Source organism: Chiloscyllium plagiosum, unplaced genomic scaffold (assembly GCF_037043375.1).
Source record: "Chiloscyllium plagiosum isolate Xiang-an unplaced genomic scaffold, Cpla_swu_hap1 HiC_scaffold_4, whole genome shotgun sequence".
NCBI classification, from domain to species: domain Eukaryota; kingdom Metazoa; phylum Chordata; class Chondrichthyes; order Orectolobiformes; family Hemiscylliidae; genus Chiloscyllium; species Chiloscyllium plagiosum.
In genome coordinates, this window is record NW_028270142.1 from 67,959,939 (window position 1) to 67,981,808 (window position 21,870).

Genomic DNA, 21,870 nt, shown 5'->3' on the forward strand with positions numbered 1-21,870 from the left:
CCATGGATGCAGCCAGATAATGGTATGTCGTAGCAGCAAACCTGCAGCCTCTGGGCTATGAGGACCAGTGCTGCTTCTGTTCCACCCTATGCAGATGCTCAAAGTTCATGATGGCTGACACCAGTGTCATGCTCTCCATGGATCTGCATAGATGCCTGGTATCCTGCAGTCCTCTGAATGCCAGCAGCTTGGGATGTTTCCTCCTTCGGCCAGCTGTGGAAACCTGATATGCTCGCACAGCACATGCTCCTAACTCTAATATACCTAACATTCACAACGAGGTCACTATCAGTACATAAGCTACTGGGGCCGCAAAAGGCAGCCTTGGCGATGTGTCCTCTAAGGCTTCTGAACTCTCGTCATCAGAAGTGCTGAAGGCTCATAGTTGGGCTGCAGACAACTTTTATGTTAATCTGCTGCTGTGAGGGTCATGGATAGGGTGCCATTAGGGAAGGAGTTCCAGGATTTTGATCCACCGACACTATGGCCATTACACTTGTACTTTTGAGACATGAAAGAAAGAAGCAATCATGACTAATGTTTATAGGATAAATGCAAAGAAAGGTGCTGACTGTGCAGTTAATGTCAGACCTGCACTGTGATAAAGATTTGTACTTATACGTGGACATCTTGGCCCCTCTGCAGAGCGGTCGCAAACTTTGTCACCAACAACTAGGATTCTTTCCTTCAGGGTGAGCAGTCTAAAATTGGATGCCCCATCCGAGCCTTTTCTACCCTATAATTGTCCATTTTCTCATGTAGTGATACAAAGGGGAATTTGAATGAGTTTAATTATACAGCACAGAAACAAATAGTGCAGTCCAATTCAGGTCCTTTTTAAATCTTTCCCACTCAAAATAAATCTATGCCTTCTCATTTTGGATTCCCCTACAGAAGGAAAAAAGATCTTGAATATTCACCCTATCCATGACCCTCACAATTCTATAAACCTCTATAAGATCACACCTCAGATTCCAAAACTGCAGGGAAAAAAGCCCCAGACTATCCAGCATCTCCCACTAGCTCAAACCCACCAATACCAACAACATCATTGTAAATCTTTTCTGAACCTTTTCAAGTTTAACAACATCCTTTCTATAGCAGGGGGACAAGAATTGAATGCAGTATTCTAAAAGTAGCGTCACAAATGTCCAGTACAGCTGCAACATAATATCCTGACTCATATTCTTGATCCACTAACCAATGAAGACAAGAGTTCCAAACATCATCTTCCGCACCCTGTTTTACCTTTAACTCCACTTTCAAGGAACTATGTACCTGCACCCCAAGGTCTCTTTGTTCAGAAACATTCCCAAGGGCCTTACCATTAACTGTATAAGTCCTACTGTGGTTTGCCTGACTGAAATACAACACCTCACATTTATCAGTTACTAGTGGTGTACCGCAAGGATATGTTTTGGGTCCAATACTGTTTGTCATTTTTATAAACGACCTGGATGAGGATGTAGAAGGATTAGTAAATTTGCGGAAGACACTAAGGTTGGTACAGTTGTGGATAGTGCCAAAGAATGTTATAGGTTAGAGAGGGACATGGATACGCTGCAGAGCTGGGCTGAGAAGTGGCAAATGGAGTTTAATGCAAAAAAGTGAGAGGTGATTCACTTTGGAAGGAGTAACGGGAATGCAGAGTACTGAGCTAATGGTAAGATTCTTGGTAGTATAGATGAGCAGAGAGACCTTGGTGTCCATGTACATAGATCCCTCAAAGTTGTCACCCAGGATGATAGGGCTGTAAAGAAGGCATACGGTGTGTTAGCTTTTACTGTTAGGGGAATTGAGTTTCAGAACCATGAGGTCATGCTGCAGCTGTACAAAAAACTCTGGTGCGACCGCACTTGGAGTATTACATATAGTTATGGTCACCGCATTATAGGAAGGATGTGAAACCTTTGGAAAGGGTTCAGAGATTTACTAGCATGTTGCCTGGTATGCAGGAAAGGTCTTACTAAGAAAGGTTGAGGGACTTGAGGCTGTTTTCATTAGTGAGAAGAAGGTTGAGAGGTGACTTAATTGAGACGTATAGGATAATCAGAGGGCTAGATTGGGTGGACAGTGATAGCCTTTTTCCTCAAATGGTGATGGCTAGCACGAGGGGACATAGCTTTAAGTTGAGGGCTGATAGATACAGGACAAATGTCATATGTAGTTTCTTCACTCAGAGACTGAAAGGAGCATGGAACGCACTGCCTGCAACAGTTGTAGATCCGCAAACTTTACGAGCATTTAAATGGTGATTGGATAGGCATATGGACAAAAATGGAATAGTGTAGGTTAGATGGGTTTCATAGAGTGGCGCAACAGCAGAGGCCAAAGGGCCTGTATTGCGCTGTAATGTTCTATGTTCTATAGATTAAACTCTATCTGCCATTCCTTAGCCCATTGGCCCATCTGATCAAGTCCATCGTACTCTGAGGTAGCCTTCTTCACTGTCCACTACATCACCAATTTTAGTGTCATCTGAACATGCACTAAGTATGCCTTCTATATTCACATCCAAAATCATTTATATAAATAACGAAAGCAATTGACCCAGCATTGATCCTTTCAGCACATCTCTCGTCCAATAAACAACCCTCTACCATCACCCTCCATCTCCTAACTTGAAACCAATTTTCTATCCAAATGTCTAGTTCCACCAGATTCCATATGATCTAACTTTGCTAGTCAGTCTATCATGCAGAACCTTGTTGAATGCCTTGCTGAAGTCCAGATAGACAACATCTACCACTCTGCCTTCATCTGTGTTCTTTGTCACCTCTTCAAGTTTGTGAGAGACAGTTTCCCATGCGCAAAACCAAACCCTAAGCAGTCTTCACCTTCCAAATGCATGTAAATCCTGTCCCTCAGAATCCCCTGCAACAACTTAGCCACCACTGATGTCAGGCTCACTCCCTGGTTTTTCCTTACCACCTTTCTTAAATAATGGCACCACATTAGCCACCCTTCAGTCTTCCAGCACTTCAGTCATGACTGTCAATGATACAAATATATAAAAGCAAGGAGCGCAGCAGTCTTTTACCTAGATTCCCACAAAGCTCTGGAAAATACCTGATCAGATCCTGGGGATTTATCTACCTTTATATGTTTTAAGACCTCTAGCAGCTCCTCTTCTGCAATATGAGCACTTTTCAAGATGTCACTATTTATTTCCCCAAGTTCCCTAGATTAAAATGGATGGCACAACATTTGGTGCTGGTGCTGGTACAGGTAGGATGAAAAGTGATGATGAGCTCCGGTGCTCCGGTTTCCTCCCACAGTCACAAAGATGTGCAGGGTCAGGTGAATTGGCCATACTAAATTGCCCGTAGTGTTAGGTATGGGGTAAATGTAGGGGTATGGGTGGGTTTCGCTTCGGCGGGTCGGTGTGGACTTGTTGGGCCGAAGGGCCTGTTTCCACACTGTAATCTAATCTAATCTAAAAAAAAAAGCTCCAATCAAAGGAGTAGGCAGTGCAGAGACCATGCAAGCTTCATGTGTGTTCAGGTGGCTGAGAGAAAATGAGGGTAAGTGCTGCATTCAGTTATGAGAGTGGTAGAGCATGAGCCTTGCAGGGAGGTGTCGCAGTAACAGGGGTAGAATGAGTGTGAACTATCATATAGAAGATGATGGGCATTTACCCTCGTGGAGCAGAGAAGGTCATTGACCTTATTTCTGAATTTGTCTTCCCCATTGTAGGGATCACACTACTATTAATTGAGTCTTTGGCACTAACTGGAAGGGTCTGGTGTTGTGGCCTCCTCCACTGGTTCTGGGAAGGAGGATATCCCGCTCCCCACCCCGCTTGCACCACCTTGTCTGCCAGAATGTCCAGATCCCTTTCCTCAAGATAGGGTGTCACAAGTAGTCAGATGAGGTAAGGATGGCTGATTTCCTTCTTTTTGAACATTGTTTGTCTTCTGAATTAACGTTTGCAATCCCTTTGCTATTTGAAGGGGCTACTTCCCAATTTCTGGCTGCACTTCTTTGCCATGCTTCTAACCTTTGGCTGCCTAGTGTGGAGGGAGAAGGGCAAATCAAATGATCATCTGAGATCCGGTCATCAAAAGTCCAAGCAGCACACTGACAAGAGAGTTATTAGCACAAATACATATTTCCATCTGGAGACAAATATCTTCCATGGTGAAATGACAGCAAGAGGTCATATACTCTATTCCTGTTTCTATTAACTTTTTTTAAACTGCCACCAAGTCCACACCAGATGTATCAACCAGTACATCTGATGTTTTTCACACCCACTGGAGGGTAACAATATATGGTCAACACTCGAAATTTCACAATGATGCTACCTTCTATTTCTGTGCTCCTCTTAATGGGAGCATTTTTGCGAATTTGGTTTTGGATAGTGATATGTGAGTAGGAGAAAGTGAGGACTGCAGATGCTGGAGATCAGAGACGAGTGTGTGGTGCTGGAAAAGCACAGGTCAGGCAGCCTCTGAGGAGCAGGAGAATCGACGTTTCGGGCATAAGCCCTTCATCAGGAATGAGGTTAGTGGGATGAGAGGGGTAGAGAGTTCAGTGGGGGTGGTTGGGGGGAAGGCAGTTGAGTGTGTGATAGGTAGATGAAGGTAGTTGGAGAGGAGGGTCGAGTGGATAGGTGGGAAGGAAGATGGGACAGGTCATGAGGGCAGTGCCGAATTAGAAGGTTGGATCTGGGATAAGGTAAAGGGAGGGGAAATGAGGAAACTGGTGATTCCACATTAATCCCGTGTGGTTGGAGTGTCCCAAGGTGGAAGATGAGGCGTTCCTCTTCCGGGCGTCAGGCGGTTGGAGTTTGGCGATGGAGGAGGCCCAGCACTAGCATGTCCTTGGTGGAGTGGGAGGGGGAGTTAAAATGTTTGGCCACCAGGCGGTGGGGTTGCTTTGTGCGTGTCCCGGAGTTGTTCTCTGAAGCGTTCTGCAAGTAGGCGTCCTGTCTCCCCAAAGTAGAGGAGACCGCATCAGGAGCAATGGGTACAATAAATGACGTGTGTAAGTGCAGGCAAATCCATGATGGGTGTGGAAGGCTCCTTAGGGGCCTTGGGCGGAGGTAAGGGGGGAGGTATGGACACAGGCTTTGCAATTCTTGCGGTTGCAGAGGAAGGTGTCGGGAGGGGAGGTTGGGTTGGTGGGGGGTGAGGGGGGGTCATGGACCTAACAAGACAGTCATGGATGGAATGGTTTGATTAGATTAGATTACAGTGTGGAAACAGGCCCTTTGGCCCAACAAGTCCACACCGACCCGCCGAAGCGAAACCCACCCATACCCCTACATTTACCCCTTACCTAACACTATGGGCAATTCAGTATGGCCAATTCACCTGACCCTGCACATCTTTTGGACTGTGGGAGGAAACCGGAGCACCCGGAGGAAACCCACGCAGACACGGGGAGAACGTGCAAACTCCACACAGTCAGTCGCCTGGTCTTTATGGAATGCAGATAGGAGCAGGGAGGGAAATACATTTCTAGTAGTGGGGTCTGTTTGTAGCTAGTGGGAATGGCAGAGGATGTTACGATGTAATTAGAGGTTGGTGGGGTGGAAGGTGAGGATGGTTGGGGAGGGTTCTGACTTTGTTGAGGTTGGAGGGGAGGGGCTTGAGAGCAGAGGTGCATGAAGTGGATGAGAGACGCTGGAGGGTATCATTGGAACTGGAAGCGGAATTTGCAGTCTTTGAAGAAAGAGGCCATCTGGTGTTTTCTGTGGTGGAACTGGTCCTCCTAGGAGCAGATGCGGCGGAGACGGAGGAACTGGGAATTTTGACGTGTATTATAATGAGTTGAGATTGCACTGTGTTTAAGAAATTGGTCTGTGCCTTTAAACGGTTGAGGACTTGAAACAGACGTCCTAACACAATTTTAATAGGAGATCCGTGTACTGCTGCAGCGAGCTCTAACAACCAATGAAGAAGGTAGGCGGAAATTGGGGAAAAGCAACATGGACTTTGTAGTCTTTGTCTAATCGTATTCTTACAACCGATAAGCAGGCGGAACTACATGTCCCACCGATCTACTCAAACGCTGATTCAGTGGAAGAATGACAGCGAGGAAAATATAGTTTCTACAATTGCAAAAAACGAACAAATGGCCAATGTTTACTTTTTGCGAGCGATGTGCACGCACAGAGGAAGGCTGGCGTCCCAATACAAAACCCAACTCCGGTTGCCTTGTTCCGCACTACCCCAACTCTGTAACTCTCTTCGTGTCAGGCCCGGAATTGCAGGAGTCACCACTTCCCTGCTGCAAAAGCTGCGCTCATTTTACTTTGTTAGCACAGTTCCCAGTCGGTGCATTTTCACAGAGACGAAATTGAGAAATCCAGCTCCAGAGAAGAAGCAAGACAACAAAGTATCATTGAGAAGCAGTACTCCGCCCGCATCAACAACTCAGAAAGGTAATTGTTCCAAAGGAATCCCTTCGAACTAACAACCTTCAATCTGAGTATTTAACACTGCTGTCCAAGATCAAGGTCAGTACAAAACTTTTAAGTTATTCCACTTCCTTCCCTCAGCTTTCACGTTAGCTCAGCATTCAAAGTTAAAGCATAATAGAAGCGGAGAGCGAATATTGGTCATGAGTGATCCCAGAAAATAAAGTCTGATATACATGTACGAAAACTCAAAGAACTTGAATTTATTTAGCACCTTTTTATTGTCAACCATCCCAAAATGTTTCATATGTTACGTTGGAATTTATCTGACAAAGTAAGAAGTTGGAAATGTGTTGCTGGAAAAGCGCAGCAGGTCAGGCAGCATCTAGGGAACAGGAGAATCGACGTTTCGGGCATTAGCCCTTCTCCTGAAGAAGGGCTAATGCCCGAAACGTCGATTCTCCTGTTCCCTAGATGCTGCCTGACCTGCTGCGCTTTTCCAGCAACACATTTCCATCTCTGATCTCCAGCATCTGCAGACCTCACTTTCTCCTCAAAGTAAGAAGTTGCCCAGTTATATCATGCTTGTAGAAACAGCCAAACAAATCCAACCTGATCAATTATCTTTCTCATCAGCCTCCTCTCAGCCATCAGGTTAATGTGTGATCTTGTCAATGGTGTTGTTAAGTGGTACTTATACAGCATAACATACTCGTTTTGAGTTCCATCAGGGCCGGATTTCATTTGCAGCCTCGGTCCAAACGTGGACAAAAGAGCTGAATTCCAGGGTTGATGGTCGAAGTGGCTATTTTTGACATGGGTACAGCTGAAGGTGTGACACTGAGAAGCTATAGTAAAAATGATGTCAGTGGTGGATCAGGGAGAAAATTCCCTGTTATAGAGGTAGGAGCTCTTCAGGTCAGTGAACAAGGTCCAACTATCTTCAGCTCTTCCATCCATTGTAAGGTCAGAATATTTGACGATTATGTAGTTTTCTGGTCCTCTTGCAGTTATTCAGATAATTAAGCCATCAGTGCTTTCATGCGTCTACAGTCAGATAACAACCAATGTTGGACTGAAATGCCAGGAAATGACCATCTGCAAAAAGTGAATCTAATCACATCCACTTCGCATTCATTGGTATTTCCATCATATCCCTCATGATCAGCATCATGGTAGGAGGATTACCACTGAAAATATAATTACACCATCATAGTAAGTTTCCTAATAATGATACTAATTGAAGGTATCATTAGTGATTTACACGTTTTCTAATTTGTCAAAGTCTGTCCACCATCTACAAGATCCAAGTCAGAATCTGATACAACGCAATCACTTTACTGTGTTAATATGGTTCCCAGTTGGTACATTTTTACAGTGACTAAATTGAGAAATCCAGCTCCAAAAAAGGACCAAGACAACAAAGTATCATTAAGAAGGTGTGCCCTTCTGCATCATGCTCGAGTGCAATTCCAACTACACTCGAGACTCAACACTATCCAGGACAAGGAAGTTCAATTGATCGATTGCCCAGCCATCACTTTAAATGGCAGTCATACCTGCATGGCTGCAGTAAGTAGCATCCACAAGGTGATATTCAGAAACACACTAACATGTCTTCAACAACACTTTCAAAGTCTACAACCTCTACCACCTAGCAGAACAAAAGCAACTGGCAGACAAGAACACCACCAACTTGCAAATTCCCCTTCTACGTCATACAGTACCCTGACCTATAAGTCTATCCATCATTGTCACTGGGTTAAAAAATTTGAACTCCTTACCTACCAATGTTTGAGCATACCAGTGCCACGTGACCTGCAGCAACTCACCACCAGCAAGGATGGTTAGGGAATGGACAATAAATGCTGGCCTTGCTAGTGATGTCAACAACCTGTGAATTTTTATTTGAAGTGTGCATGAAAGATTTTCAAGAACGGCAGTAGTGGATCAATGTGAGAACCTAGTTTTAAACAGCAAAGTGCTATTTACTACAATGCGCTTATTAACTAGTTATTCTGGGTGAATCTACCTAACCCATGAACAACATGGGCCATCGTGAGAAAGTTGGAAAGATCGTGAAAGATGGCCCACGAGGAGAGGACGAAGTTCCATTTTCCAACTAAGTGTTGAATGATGAGACAAGAATCTTGCACGTGAATGATGAGAGGCATATCTGCATGTACGATCATGTGTTTCATCTTGCTAATAATTAATCTATCCACAGTATTGTGAAATTAGCCATTCTCCCACCCAATGGATAGAAGCTGGATGGTGACAAGATTCCTAATGTAGAAGTAAAAGTTGTTCCATGGTGAATCCAGCTTGTCGCTTGCTGTTCTGAACATTCATCTTGGGGCACCCTCCATAGGCAATGGCCAGACTCTCACCCTGACTACAGATATCAAGATCTGACATTTACCAGTATCAGCATATCATCTGATCCACAGCATATTTCTGCACTTCAAGGCTGCATTTTTGGAGTGCACTGCAGAAAGGCCTGTTGGCCTTAAAATTACAATCAGGCAACCCTGGAGCATTTGTGACGAGGATCCACGCTTGCTGAGAGTTTCCTGCACAGAGGTAGATTACAGAATTATAGAATTGTACTATATAGAAGAGGTACTTAGGCACATCAAATCTGTACTACCAAGATGGCGGTGATCTAGGTGGATCATTTTGCTGGGCCCTGCACCACAACATAGGCAAGGCGGAGCTGTAACCCACCCTAGTCAAGTTATTTTTACTTATTAAGACTGAAAGAATTGTAAAATTCCAGAAGTTTTCTTGCCTTTGTTTTCATTGTGAGGAAATGCTGAAAAAAGGAGCGAGCTACCCCAATGTCGGGGCCGCAGCCGAACCCAGCGATGTAATAGACCAGATTACACACCAAGCCTTGGTCACAGCTGAGGTCTCGTGAGGTGCTGGAAAAGCAGATTGAGGAAAAGCTGCCTCCAATCTCTCCTGTGCTTCAGAAGCATGAGCAGCAGCTGGGAGACTTCGGGAAAAGGTTGGACGAGGTTGAACGCCGAGTCACAGTGGTGGAAGCTGAGATCAACTCATCTAAGGATTGCATCCGAGCCCTGCAAAAGCAGGTCCATAGTTTACTTGATCAGGCTGACGATCTTGAGAACAGGGGCAGGAGGAAAAATCTTGGTATTGTCGGTCTGCCAGAGGGGAAAGAAGGTGAGCAGCCAGTAGAATTTTTTGAGAAATAGCTGCTGGAATTCCTTAGCTTGGAGGCTGAAATGGGAAGAATGAAGATTGAAAGAGCTCACCGGGTCATGGTGCAAGGTCAGGTCTGCACTAATGCTTTCACCGTATCCTAGTGCAGTTCCACAATTATAGAGACAAACAAAGAATCATGGGAGCTTCCAGGAGGAGTTAAGAAGGTAGTTGAGATGGTTAGATGCCTAGCTACAGGCAGTTTAAGCCTGGTTTTGGTATTTAACTACCCTGGTTGCCATATTGGCAACAGGACAGGAAACAGGGTCTTGAGATGTAGGTACCCCTCTGAGTCAAAAAGTGTGATCTGGGATAAGGTGGGGGGAGGGAAGATGAGGAAACTGGTGAAATCACCATAAATCCTGTGTGTTTGGACAGTCCCAAGGCAGAAGATGGGGTGTTTTTGTTCCAGGATTCGGTTGTCTAGAATCTGGCAGTGAAGGAGGCCCAGGACTTGTATGTCCTTGGTGGAGTGGGAGGGGGAGTTGAAGTCTTCGGCCTGAGGTTTATGGGGTTGTTTCATGCTAGATGTTAGATCCCACCCTCCAACCCGGCATCACCCTCTTGAACTGTCCTACCTGTCCATCTTCTTTCCTACCTGTCTGCTCCACCCTCCACTCTGACCTATCGCCATCACCCCCCCCCCACCTTCATCTACCTATCACATTCCCAACTACCTTCCCCCAGCACCATCCCCTCTCATTTATCTCTCAGCCTCCTCGGGCCTCTCCCACATTCCTGATGATGAAATGACAAAACATCAACCCTCCTCATTGGATGCTGCCTGACCGGCTGTGCTTTTCCAGCACCACACTTTTTGGCTCCTATATTTCACCGTAAAGGGAACATGTTTGGCCCATTTAAACATCTCCCACTGTTCTGCTGTATATTTACCTTCATGTAGCTGTTTGTAGTCTACTTTAGCCAGATCCTAGTTTATTTTAATAAAATCTGTCTTACCCCAGTGCAAAATCCTTTTGCTTTCCAGACTATCTTTCTGCTTTTCCATTACAAACTTACAATGTTTGGTGCTGTTATCACTATCATTAGAATATGATTAAGTTTTATTGTCACATATACTCAAGTAAAGGAGTACAAGGATACAGTGAAAATTCACCATTGCTGGCACAAGCTTGGGTACAAATTAGTGCTCTTCCACTGTCATCTCAAGCCTGTATGGCTTCATTTGCCAGAATAAGTCCACAACTGCATCTTCTCTTGTAGAACAATCTAAATTTTGACATTAAAGCTTTTTCAAGAAGCTTGCCTCCTCCACCCATTTTAAAGTATGATTATCTTAATAATTTTAAATTCTCTCATAATTTGACCCATATTCCTTTTAGATGTTTGAGTGAATTGACTATATATCTGCATCTTAATTGCTTGCAGGCTATTTGCAGCCTATAATACTCCTAACAGTGTGGCTACCCAATGTTTATTCCTAAGTTCTACCTACAATGCCTCATTTGACAATTCTCATTCCAATATATCATTCTTCCTTACTGCAATAACTGCCTCCCAAACTAATAATGCAAACACTATTTCCACTTCTGCGTCTTCCTATCTCCTACCTAAAGATCCTATACTCTGGATTGTTCAGTTACCAGTCTTGTCACTCTGTCAACTACATCTCTATGATGTTAACAACATTACAGTTCAATCCATGTGTCAATCCATACCCTTAACTAGTTGGTCTTACTTCTAATACTCCTGGTAGTAAAATAGAGGCCATCCATCCTTGCCTTACTCCCTTGATACACCACATGGCCGAACTACATAAATATAAGTTATTTCTTTCATACAAAAAAAGCATTTCATTAAATGTAGTGTAATTACTTTTTAAAATTCATATTTTTTTCCAATAACCAAACGATCATTTGTAAGGACATTTATCCTTGAATGTTTTAATAATTGGTGGACAGCTTTTAAGAATATATGAATTATAGTCGGCTAATCAATAAAATCATGCAAATACTGGTAATTTGTAGCCTTTCAAATTGCATGTATGCTGTTAAATAACTATTTCAAATTCTTGTGGCCTTCAGTAAAAGAAGCTGGAAAAGATTTTACCTATCTTCTCGTTGTCTTGGTTGGGATTGGCATAACAGGTAAGAGACCCTTATATATGTGTGTATAATTTCTGATCATTGCAGCTTTTGTTTGCATTAGATTGAAAGGATTAATGAGGTAGTAAAGAGTTCTTAGGAATCAATATTGATGTACAAATATATGAATAAGTGTAACTTCTCATACATAGCAAACCTTTTATTAACCGGCACTGATGGGACCAGGAGTTTGCCGGTTGATCAAGTATTCCAAATAGTCAAGTGGTCCACATAAAAGGTCATGGAATTCCCTCCCTAATGTCATTGTGGGTCAACCCACAGCAGGTAGACTGTAGCGGTTCAAGAATGCAGCTCACTACCACTTCTGAAGGGCAACTAGGGATGGGCAATAAATGTTGGCCAGCCAGTGGTGCCTACATGCCACTAAAAAATGAATGTATAAAAAGTAAAAACACACACTAAGTAGTAGAAATGTAATGCAGAGGGTATACACATCATTGTTATACTTTATTTACAGCACTTGAATACTATTGCAACTTTGCCTTACATAAAACGTACTGGCAGAGAGCCTCCTTGCTCACACGTCCAATGACTACTTGGACATCATGGAGATTGCAATAATGCAATAAACTGGTATTCCAAGCAAATCATTTTTGCTGGTTTATCGAGAATGCTGGTTCATAAGGTGCCACTTTAAAGTTTGCTGTATAAAGCATAACAAGTTAGTGCGCAGATTAGATTAGATTAGATTACATTAGATTACATTACAGTGTGGAAACAGGCCCTTCGGCCCAACAAGTCCACACCGACCCGCCGAAGCGCAACCCACCCATACCCCTACATTTACCCCTTACCTAACGCTACGGGCAATTTAGCATGGCCAATTCACCTGATCTGCACATCTTTGGACTGTGGGAGGAAACCGGAGCACCTGGAGGAAACCCACGCAGACACGGGGAGAATGTGCAAACTCCACACAGTCAGTCGCCTGAGTCGGGAATTGAACCCGGGTCTCCTGGCGCTGTGAGGCAGCAGTGCTAATCACTGTGCCACCGTGCAGCAGATGATTAAAAATGCAAGTGCCATAAAGACAGAAATTGCTATTAAAACTCAGCAAGCCTAGCAGCATCTGTTAAAAGAAAGCAGAGTCAATGTTTTATGTCTGGTAACTGTTCATCAGAACCATTAACAGCTAAGAAAATATGGTATTTATGAAGGTGAGGTTGGGACAGGTGGTGGGGGGGTGGGGGGAGATGAGAGATCAGGGGTACATAGGGATGGAGCCCAGAGAGAAACAGATAAAAGGGGTAGGAAAACAAGGGGATTATGGATATCAGGCCAAGATGCAAGATAGGTAAACAGGCAGGAGACTGGAAGAACACAGCAGGGCAGGCAGCATCAGAGGTGGAGAAGTCAATGTTTTGGGTGTAAACCTTCTTCAGAACTGGGGGGTTGGGTGTAAGGGGAGTTGCAGATAAAGGAGGTTGGGGAGAGGCAGGGTGGTGTGGTGAGGTGGGGATCGGTGAACATAGGTAGGTTGGTCAATGGGAAGAATGAATCCGGTTGGTGGCGAGAAGGAAGGGTCGATGAGAGGAATGGAATGGAAGGGGGGAGGAGGAGGGATGAGAAAGGGAGTCAGGTGATGGGAAGGGAGGTTCTTTGAATGTTGAATCCTCTGGACTGTAGGCTGCCCAGGTGGAAGATGAGGTGTGGTTCCTCCATTTTGTCGTCCGATTCGTCATGGCAGTTGAGGAGGCCAAGGATGGTCATGTCGGAAAGGGAGTGGGAAGGGAAATAAAATTGGAGGTCAGATCGTCCCCTGCGGGCCTGACTGAGATGCTCGGCGAAACATTCCCTTAGTTTATGTTTGGTTTCCCCAATGTAGAGAACCCCACATCGGGAGCACTGGTTAAAGTGAACTACGTTAGAGGAGAGGCAAGTGAACCTCTCCAGGAAGGACTGTTTGAGGCCCTGAATGGATGTTAGGGGTGTGCCAGCAGATTTTGCATCTCTTCCAGCTGCAGGGGAAGGTACCTGGGGATTCGGAGGGGTTGATTGGGAGGGGTTGGTTGGTGGGGAGAGTGGTGCAAGCCAAGGATTGGCAAAGGGAATAGTCCTTGTGGAAGGCAGGGAGGAGTGGAGAGAGGAAAATGTTCTTGGTGGTGAGGTCTAGTTGGGTTTGGAGGGATATGGGCCGGGTGCTGGCAAATGGGACTAGATTGGGTTGGGATATCTGGTCGGCATGGACAGGTTGGACCGAAGGGTCTGTTTCCATGCTATACATCTCTATGACTCTGTAAGTGTCTAAGGGTGATGCGTTCGATTTAGAGACTGGTGGGGTGGTAGGTGAGGACACGGGAGACCCTGTCTTCATTTGTGTTTGAGGGGAGGGTGGTTTAGAGCAGTGGAACGGGGAGTGAAGATGGTGCAGTGAAGGATTGTCTGGATGACGGGGGTGGGGGGGTTGGTGTGGGGAAGAATTATGTTGTTCAAGATAGGTGGACATCTGGGATGTTTGGGAGTAGAATGTCTCCTCATCCAAGCAGATGTGGCAGCGGCAGAGGAAGTAGGAGAATGGGATGGAGTTCTTGCAGGATACTGGGTGGGAGGAGGTGTAGTCCAGGTAGTTGTGAGAGTCTATGGGTTTATAGTAAACGTCCATCTCGCGCTCTCTCTCTCTCTCTCTCACTCTCTCTCTCTCGCGCGCGCTCTCCTGCTCTCTCGCTCTCGCTCTCTCTCTCCGCTCCTCTGGAATCCATTTCCATTTATCCACCCACTGCTCCCCTTTGCCTCCCTCTACTCATCTGTACCATAGATACCACTTCTAGCTTATCTCTCCACGCTTCATGCTCACTGCCTTTATTCCTGATGAAGGGCTTTTGCCCGAAACGTCAATTTCGCTGCTCCTTGGATGCTGCCTGAACTGCTGTGCTCTTCTAGCACCACTAATCCAGAATTCGATAACAGAGCCTTTAGCCTTTATTTTTGAGTCATCATTGTCTACAGGTTTAGAACCAGAGGAAGTAGTAAGATTCTGGGTAATCCAAGACGGAGGATGGGAAAAACTTCTGGCTGTAAGAGCTGCTCCTTTTTTTTTTGAGGTATTTTAGGTGTTGGAGGTGATTTCCTCGAATTCCAGGAGCAGCAATGACTGTTTTATATGCTGTTGCATTGTTTTGGAACTTTGGGAAAAAAAGTCAAAACAACAGCAGTTTATAAGGGAGAAGAGCAGACAAAGGAAGCACATGGTGAGGACAGTGCAGGAGAGAGAGAGAGAGAGAGAGAGAAAACCTGCACAGTTACTGCCTTTGCTGTTTGAATTCGTGTATCGCTGGACATCGGAGTGCATCTGAGAACACTAACAAACAGTGAAATTCACAACTAATCTTGGAGGAACTGTTGAGCGAAGTTCATAGCACAGAATCAGAAATCAGATAAGTTTAATTGTTGTTTTAAGTCTGTCCAATAGAAAGGCTGCAGTAGTGGATACAATGGATTCTTTCTTGATTATATGTTTTTGAAGATAAGTCTCTTGATTAAACGTAAAATATAAGCCATTACTATTAATTTAACCTGGGGCAGTGTTTGCAGAGGAATAAGACGGTGTTATTTTCTGGGTCTGTAGATTGTGAAGGAGCAGAAATGGCCTTTGCAGTGATATGTACTTCTTGTCAGATGGGGGAGTTTAAAGAGAGTTTAAGGGTTACTGCGGATTATATCTGCCACAAATGCTGTTGGATGCAAATCTTCTCAGATCAAGTGAATCAGTTGGAGAGACAAATAGAAGCGATAAGGAATTTGCAACAGCTGCAGTATGTGATGGATGGCAGTTATAGAAAGGGGGAAAGTCTCGGATACAGTCACACAGATGGGTTAACTCCAGGAAGGATGAGAGAGGTAGGCAGCTAGAGCAAGAGTCTTTTGTGGATATACCCATTTCAAACAGGTATGCTGTTTTGGAAAATGTAGGGGGTGATGGATTCTCAGGGGAACGTAGCACAAACAGCCAAGTTTCTGGTATTGAGACTGGCTCTAATGCAACGAGGGATACGTCGACTTCCAAGAGATCAACTGTGTTAGGGGATTCTCTAGTTCGAGGTACAGACAGACGTTTCTGTGGCCAGCAGAGAAAAAGCAGAATGGTGTGTTGTTTCCCTGGTGCCAGGATCAAGGATGTCTCAGAGAGGGTGCAGAATGTTCTCACGGGGGAAAGGGACCAGCAGGAGGTCGTTTTCCACATTGGAACCAATGACATTGGAAGGGAAAAGGTTGAGACTCTGAAGGGAGATTACAGAGAGTTAGGTAGAATTTTAAAAAGGAGGTCCTCAAGGGTAATAATATCTGGATTACTCCCAGTGCTACAAGCTAGTGAGGGCAGGAATAGGAGGATAGAGCAGATGAATGCATGGCTGAGGAGCTGATGTATGGGTGAAGGATTCACAGTTTTGAATCATTGGAATCTCATTTGGGGTAGAAGTGACCTATACAAGGAGGACAGATCGCACCTAATTTGGAAGGGGACTAATATACTGGCAGGGAAATTTGTTAGAACTGCTTGGGAGGATGCAGGGAGATAGTGAGGAAAGAGATCGATCTGAGACGGGTACAGCTGAGAACAGAAGTGATTCAAACAGTCAGGGCAGGCAGGGACAAGGTAGGACTAATAAATTAAACTGCATTTATTTCAATGCAAGGGGCCTAACGGGGAAGGCAGATGAACTTAGGGCATGGTTCGGAACATGGGACTGGGCTATCATAGCAATTACAAAAACATGGCTCAGGGATGGGCAGCTGAATGTTCCAGGATACAAATGCTACAGAAAAGATAGAAAGGGAGGCAAAAGAGGAGGGAGAGTGGCATTTTTGATAAGGGATAGCATTACAGCTGTGCTGAGGGAGGATATTCCTGGAAATACATCCGGGAAGTTATTTGGGTGGAACTGAGAAATAAGAAAGGGATGATCACCTTATTGGGATTGTATTATAAACCCCCAATAGTCAGAGGGAAATTGAGAAACAAACTTGTAAGGAGATCTCAGCTATCTGTAAGAATAATATAGTGGTTATGGTAGGGGATTTTAACTTTCCAAACATCGACTGGGACTGCCATAGTGTTAAAGGTTTAGATGGAGAGGAATTTCTTAAGTGTGTACAAGACAATTTTCTGATTCAGTATGTGGATGTACGTACTAGAGAAGGTGCAAAACTTGACCTCCTCTTGGGATATAAGGCAGGGCAGATGACTGGGGTGTCAGTGGGCGAGCACTTTGGGGCCAGTGACCATAATTCTATTCATTTTAAAATAGTGATGGAAAAGGATAGACCAGATCTGAAAGTTGAAGTTCTAAATTGGAGAAAGGCCAATTTTGACGGTATTAGGCAAGAACTTTCAAAAGGTGATTGGAGGCAGATATTTGCAGGTAAAGGGACTGCTGGAAAATGGGAAGCCTTCAGAAACGAGATAACAAGAATCCAGAGAAAGTATATTCCTGTCAGGGTGAAAGGGAAGGCTGGTAACTATAGGGGATGCTGGATGACTAAAGAAATTGAGGATTTGGTTATGAAAAAGAAGGAAGCATGTCAGGTATAGATAGGATAGATCGACTGAATCCTTAGAAGAGTAGAAAGAAAGTAGGAGTATACTTAAGAGAGAAATCAGGAGGGCAAAACGGCGACATGAGATAGCTTTGGCAAATAGAATTAAAGGGAATCCAAAGGGGTTTTACAAATATATTAGGGACAAAAGGGTAACTAGGGAGAGAATACGGCCCCTCAAAGATCAGCAAGGCGGCCTTTGTGTGGAGCCACAGAAAATGGGGGAGATACTAAATAGATATTTTGCATCAGTATTTACTGTGGAAAAGGATATGGAAGATATAGACTGTAGGGAAATAAATGGTGACATCTTGCAAAATGTCCAGGTTGCAGAGGAGGAAGTGCTGGATGTCTTGAAACGGTTAAAGGTGGATAAATCCCCAGGACCTGATCAGGTGTACTGGAGAACTCTGTGGGAAACTCAAGAAGTGATTGCTGGGCCTCTTGCTGAGATATTTGTATCATCGATAGTCACAGGTGAGGTGCCGGAAGACTGGAGGTTGGCAAACGTGGTGCTACTGTTTAAGAAGGGTGGTAAGGACAAGCCAGGGAACTATAGACCAGTGAGCCTGACCTCGGTGGTGGGCAAGTTGATGGAGGGAATCCTGAGGGATGTACATGTATTTGGAAAGACAAGGACTGATTCGGGATAGTCATCATGGCTTTGTGCTTGGGAAATCATGTCTCACAAACTTGATTGAGTTTTTTGAAGAAGTAACAAAGAAGATTGATGAGGGCAGAGCAGTAGATGTGATCTATTTGGACTTCAGTAAGGCGTTCGACAAGGTTCCCCATGGGAGACTGATTAGCAAGGTTAGATCTCATGGAATACAGGGAGAACTAGCCATTTGGATACAGAACTGGCTCAAAGGTAGAAGACATAGGGTGGTGGTGGAGGGTTGTTTTTCAGACTGGAGGTCTGTGATCAGTGAAGTGCCACAAGGATCGGTGCTGGGCCCTCTACTTTTTGTCATTTACATAAATGATTTGGATGCGAGCATAAGAGGTATAGTTAGTAAGTTTGCTGATGACACCAAAATTGGAGGTGTAGTGGAGAGCGAAGAGGGTTACCTCAGATTACAACAGGATCTGAACCAGATGGGCCAATGGGCTGAGAAGTGGCAGATTTAATTCAGATAAATGCAAGGTGCTGCATTTTGGGAAAGCAAATCTTAGTAGGACTTATACACTGAATGGTAAGGTCCTAGGGAGTGTTGCTGAACAAAGAGACCTTGGAGTGCAGGTTCATAGCTCCTTGAAAATGGAGTCGCAGGTAGATAGGATAGTGAAGAAGGCGTTTGGTATGCTTTCCTTTATTGGTCAGAGTATTGAGTACAAGAGTTGGGAGGTCATGTTGCGGCTGTACAGGACATTGGTTAGGCCACTGTTGGAATATTGCGTGCAATTATGGTCTCTTTCCTATCGGAAAGATGTTGTGAAACTTGAAAGGGTTCAGAAAAGATTTACAAGGATGTTGCCAGGGTTGGAGGATTTGAACTTTAGGGAGAGGCTGAACAGACTGGGGCTGTTTTCCCTGGAGCCTGGCTGAGGGGTGACCTTATAGAGGTTTACAAAATTATGAGGGACGTGGTTAGGATAAATAGACAAAGTCTTTTCCCTGGTGTCAGGGAGTCCAGAACTAGAGGGCATAGGTTTAGGGTGAGAGGGGAAAGATATAAAAGAGACCCAAGGGGCAACTTTTTCTCGCAGAGGATGGTATGCATGTGGAATGAGCTGCCAGAGGATGTGGTGGAGGCTGGTACAATTGCAACATTTAAGAGGCATTTGGATGGGTATATGAAGAGCAAGGATCTGTAGGGATATGGGCTGGGTGCTGGCAGGTGGGACTAGATTGGGTTGGGATATCTGGTCAGCATGGACAGCTTTGACCGAAGGGTCTGTTTCCATGCTGTACATCTCTATAACTCTATGACCTGCTATATCTCTAAGAGACATGGATGGGTAAGGTTCAGGTCTGCCACTTAGACAGGCCCAAGGCAGCACCAGAAAAATGTGGGCACCAAGGCCGGAAGTTTAGAAAGCCAACTATGGTTTTCTGGGATATCAACCTATCTCTCCCCATTGTTCTTAAACCCCTTCACTTTCACTCCTTCTCAACAATGTATCATCTACAGCCATTCACCCAGTATCCATCATAGACAGACCTTGGGAGCCATGTAAAGTAATAGCAAATCTTTGAAATGAATGTTAAAAAAATGAATATTTCAATAGAACTGGCGCTTGGGCATACCATCATTCATACTACACAGAAAACACAAATTCCCAACCCATTGCAAAAAATGTTAAATCCCAAGTGATCATTAAGTTGTTAAAACAAAGAACCACATTAAAAGCCACCACAAAGACAACTAATCCTTTAAACTGTTCGTCAAACTGTGTATATAATTATCTGCTCAGCTAAGTGCTTCTGTTGGTTTTGAAACTCACCCAAGCATTCAATATGTGCTCAGCTGTCAGAATAAACCATTATGGCCCCAGAAAACAGAGATTTTAAAACTGAAAGAACAGATGGCTAGATCATTATTGAAGATTATCTATCGCAGATGGTCTATCCCTCACAATATTTCAACAGTAGGTGACTGCTCTTTTAACTCAAGTGTTATAATTCCATCTGCTTGTAATAATGGACAAGCAACAGGCTAATTCTTTTTAAAGTTAAAGCTGTGGACTTTAAAATCACTTCAGATCATAGCACAAAAGTTCCAAAGCACTGTTTTCTTCAGTTTTGACTGCATAACACCACCTTATCCAATGTAAGAAGTATGGAAGAGTACATGATTATTTAAGTGAAGAATGATTGCTGAATTCTGTTGTTCAGAGTGATTTTGATTATCGATATATGAATTGCAAAACATTAGAATGCAAATACAGCATATAATCATGAAGCCTAATGGGATCCTATCCTTTTTGTTACAAGAGGAATAGACCATAAAAATAAGGATGTTGTGCTTCAGTTATACAAGACATTGGTGAGACCACATGTCTCATACTGTAGCAGTTTTGGTCTCTTTATATATAAGGAAGGATGTAAATGCATTGGAGGCAGTTCAGAAGAGACTTACTACATTGATTTTTGGAATGTGAGCTGGTTGTCTTAAGGGGAAACATTGAACAGGCTGAACTTCTTTCTACTAGAGTTTAGAAGAGTGGGGGTTCACTTGCTTGAAATGCATAAGATTCTATATGGTAGTCATAGAAAAGATTATTCCTCTTGTGGGTAAGAAACTAAGTGGCGGGGGGGGGAGCAGACAGTTTTAAAATAAGCCTTTTTGGAATGCTTTTTCTCCTAGAACTAACCTTCAAACTATCTTCCTCATGAAGTAGCAGAAGTAGGATCATTGAATATTTTTAAAGCAAAGATCATTGCATGTTAGGCAAGGTGTTATAATTCCAGTTGATTGTAATACTGGGTAAGTCAGATTACATAGCAATACCTGGTTTGATAGATCATATTAATTTTTTAAGTTGATTAATGTGGTAGTTAATCACCAAAAAATATTCACAAGAGACTGCAGATGTTCTTTGACAAGAGAGCATAACAGGTACAATAAAGGTAAAAGAAAACAAGGGAAAGAGTTGGGCCACAATAGTTGTTTGTGTATGGAACTAGAGAATGTAGGTAGGGTTCTAAATGAATATTTTGTGTTAGTATTCATTAGAGAGAGAGAGACAATATGAGTATAGAAATCAAGGAGAAGGTCTGTGATACAGTTAAAGAAATTAACATACAAAAGGAGGAAGTTTGAGTGCTCTGGCAGGTTTGAAAGTGAAGAATTAATCCAGGGCCAGATGAAATACATTCCAGATTGTTGATTGAGAGAAGGCAGGAAATAGCAGATGGCAAAAATTTTCAATATTTTCCAGCCACAGACAATTTGGTGGCATTATTCTGGAACGGACCAAGGGATAAACCAAGAAACAATAGGCCAGTCAGTCTGACCTCAGTGGTAGGGAAACTGTTGGTAACAATTCTGAGAATAGAGTTAATCTACATTTAGAGAGGCAAGGATCATATAAGAACTGTCAGAATACTTTTGCTAAGGGATCTCATGTCTGACTAAATTGATTGAACTTTTCAAAGAGGTGACCAGGTATGTAGAGAAGGGCAATGCATTGATGTAGTCTACTCAGATTTCAGCAAGGCTTTTTATAAGGTCCCAAATGGAAGACTGACAAAGGTAAGAGCCCATGGGAACCGTGGAAATTTAGCAAATTAGATCCACAATTGACAGAGTGGCAGAGGGTGAGTGTTGAGCGATATTTTTCCAGCTGGAAGTTTTGATAAGTGGGGTCCACAGGGGCCAGTATTGGCCTACTTGCTTTTTGGGGTTTATATAAATTAGTTTGATATGAATTTAAGAAGGTTGATTAGTAAGTTAGGAGATGATGCAAAAATTGGTGGAATAGTAAATAGTGAGGAGGATAGTCTTAGGTTACAGGAGGATGTAGACAGACTGGTTAGATGGGCTGATCAGTAGCAAGTGGATTTTAATACAGATGAGTGATGCATTTGGACAGAATAAACAAGATAAGGAATACATATTGGTTGGCAGAACCCCGGGTAGGACCAAGGGGACCTCAGTTTGCATTGTACAC

General features: G+C 43.7%; 1 protein-coding gene across 1 annotated transcript in view; it reads left to right on the forward strand.

Annotated features, from left to right (window-relative positions):
- The first annotated feature begins 5,738 nt into the window (after nt 1-5,738).
- timm21 (translocase of inner mitochondrial membrane 21) overlaps nt 5,739-21,870 on the forward strand; it is a 45,083-nt gene continuing 28,951 nt past the window's right edge. Inside the window, exons 1-2 of the mRNA XM_043688450.2 lie at nt 5,739-6,391; nt 11,638-11,700. Of these exons, the coding sequence (XP_043544385.2) occupies nt 5,995-6,391; nt 11,638-11,700 (460 nt within the window). The 5' untranslated portion in view covers nt 5,739-5,994. The remainder of the gene's footprint in view (nt 6,392-11,637; nt 11,701-21,870) is intronic.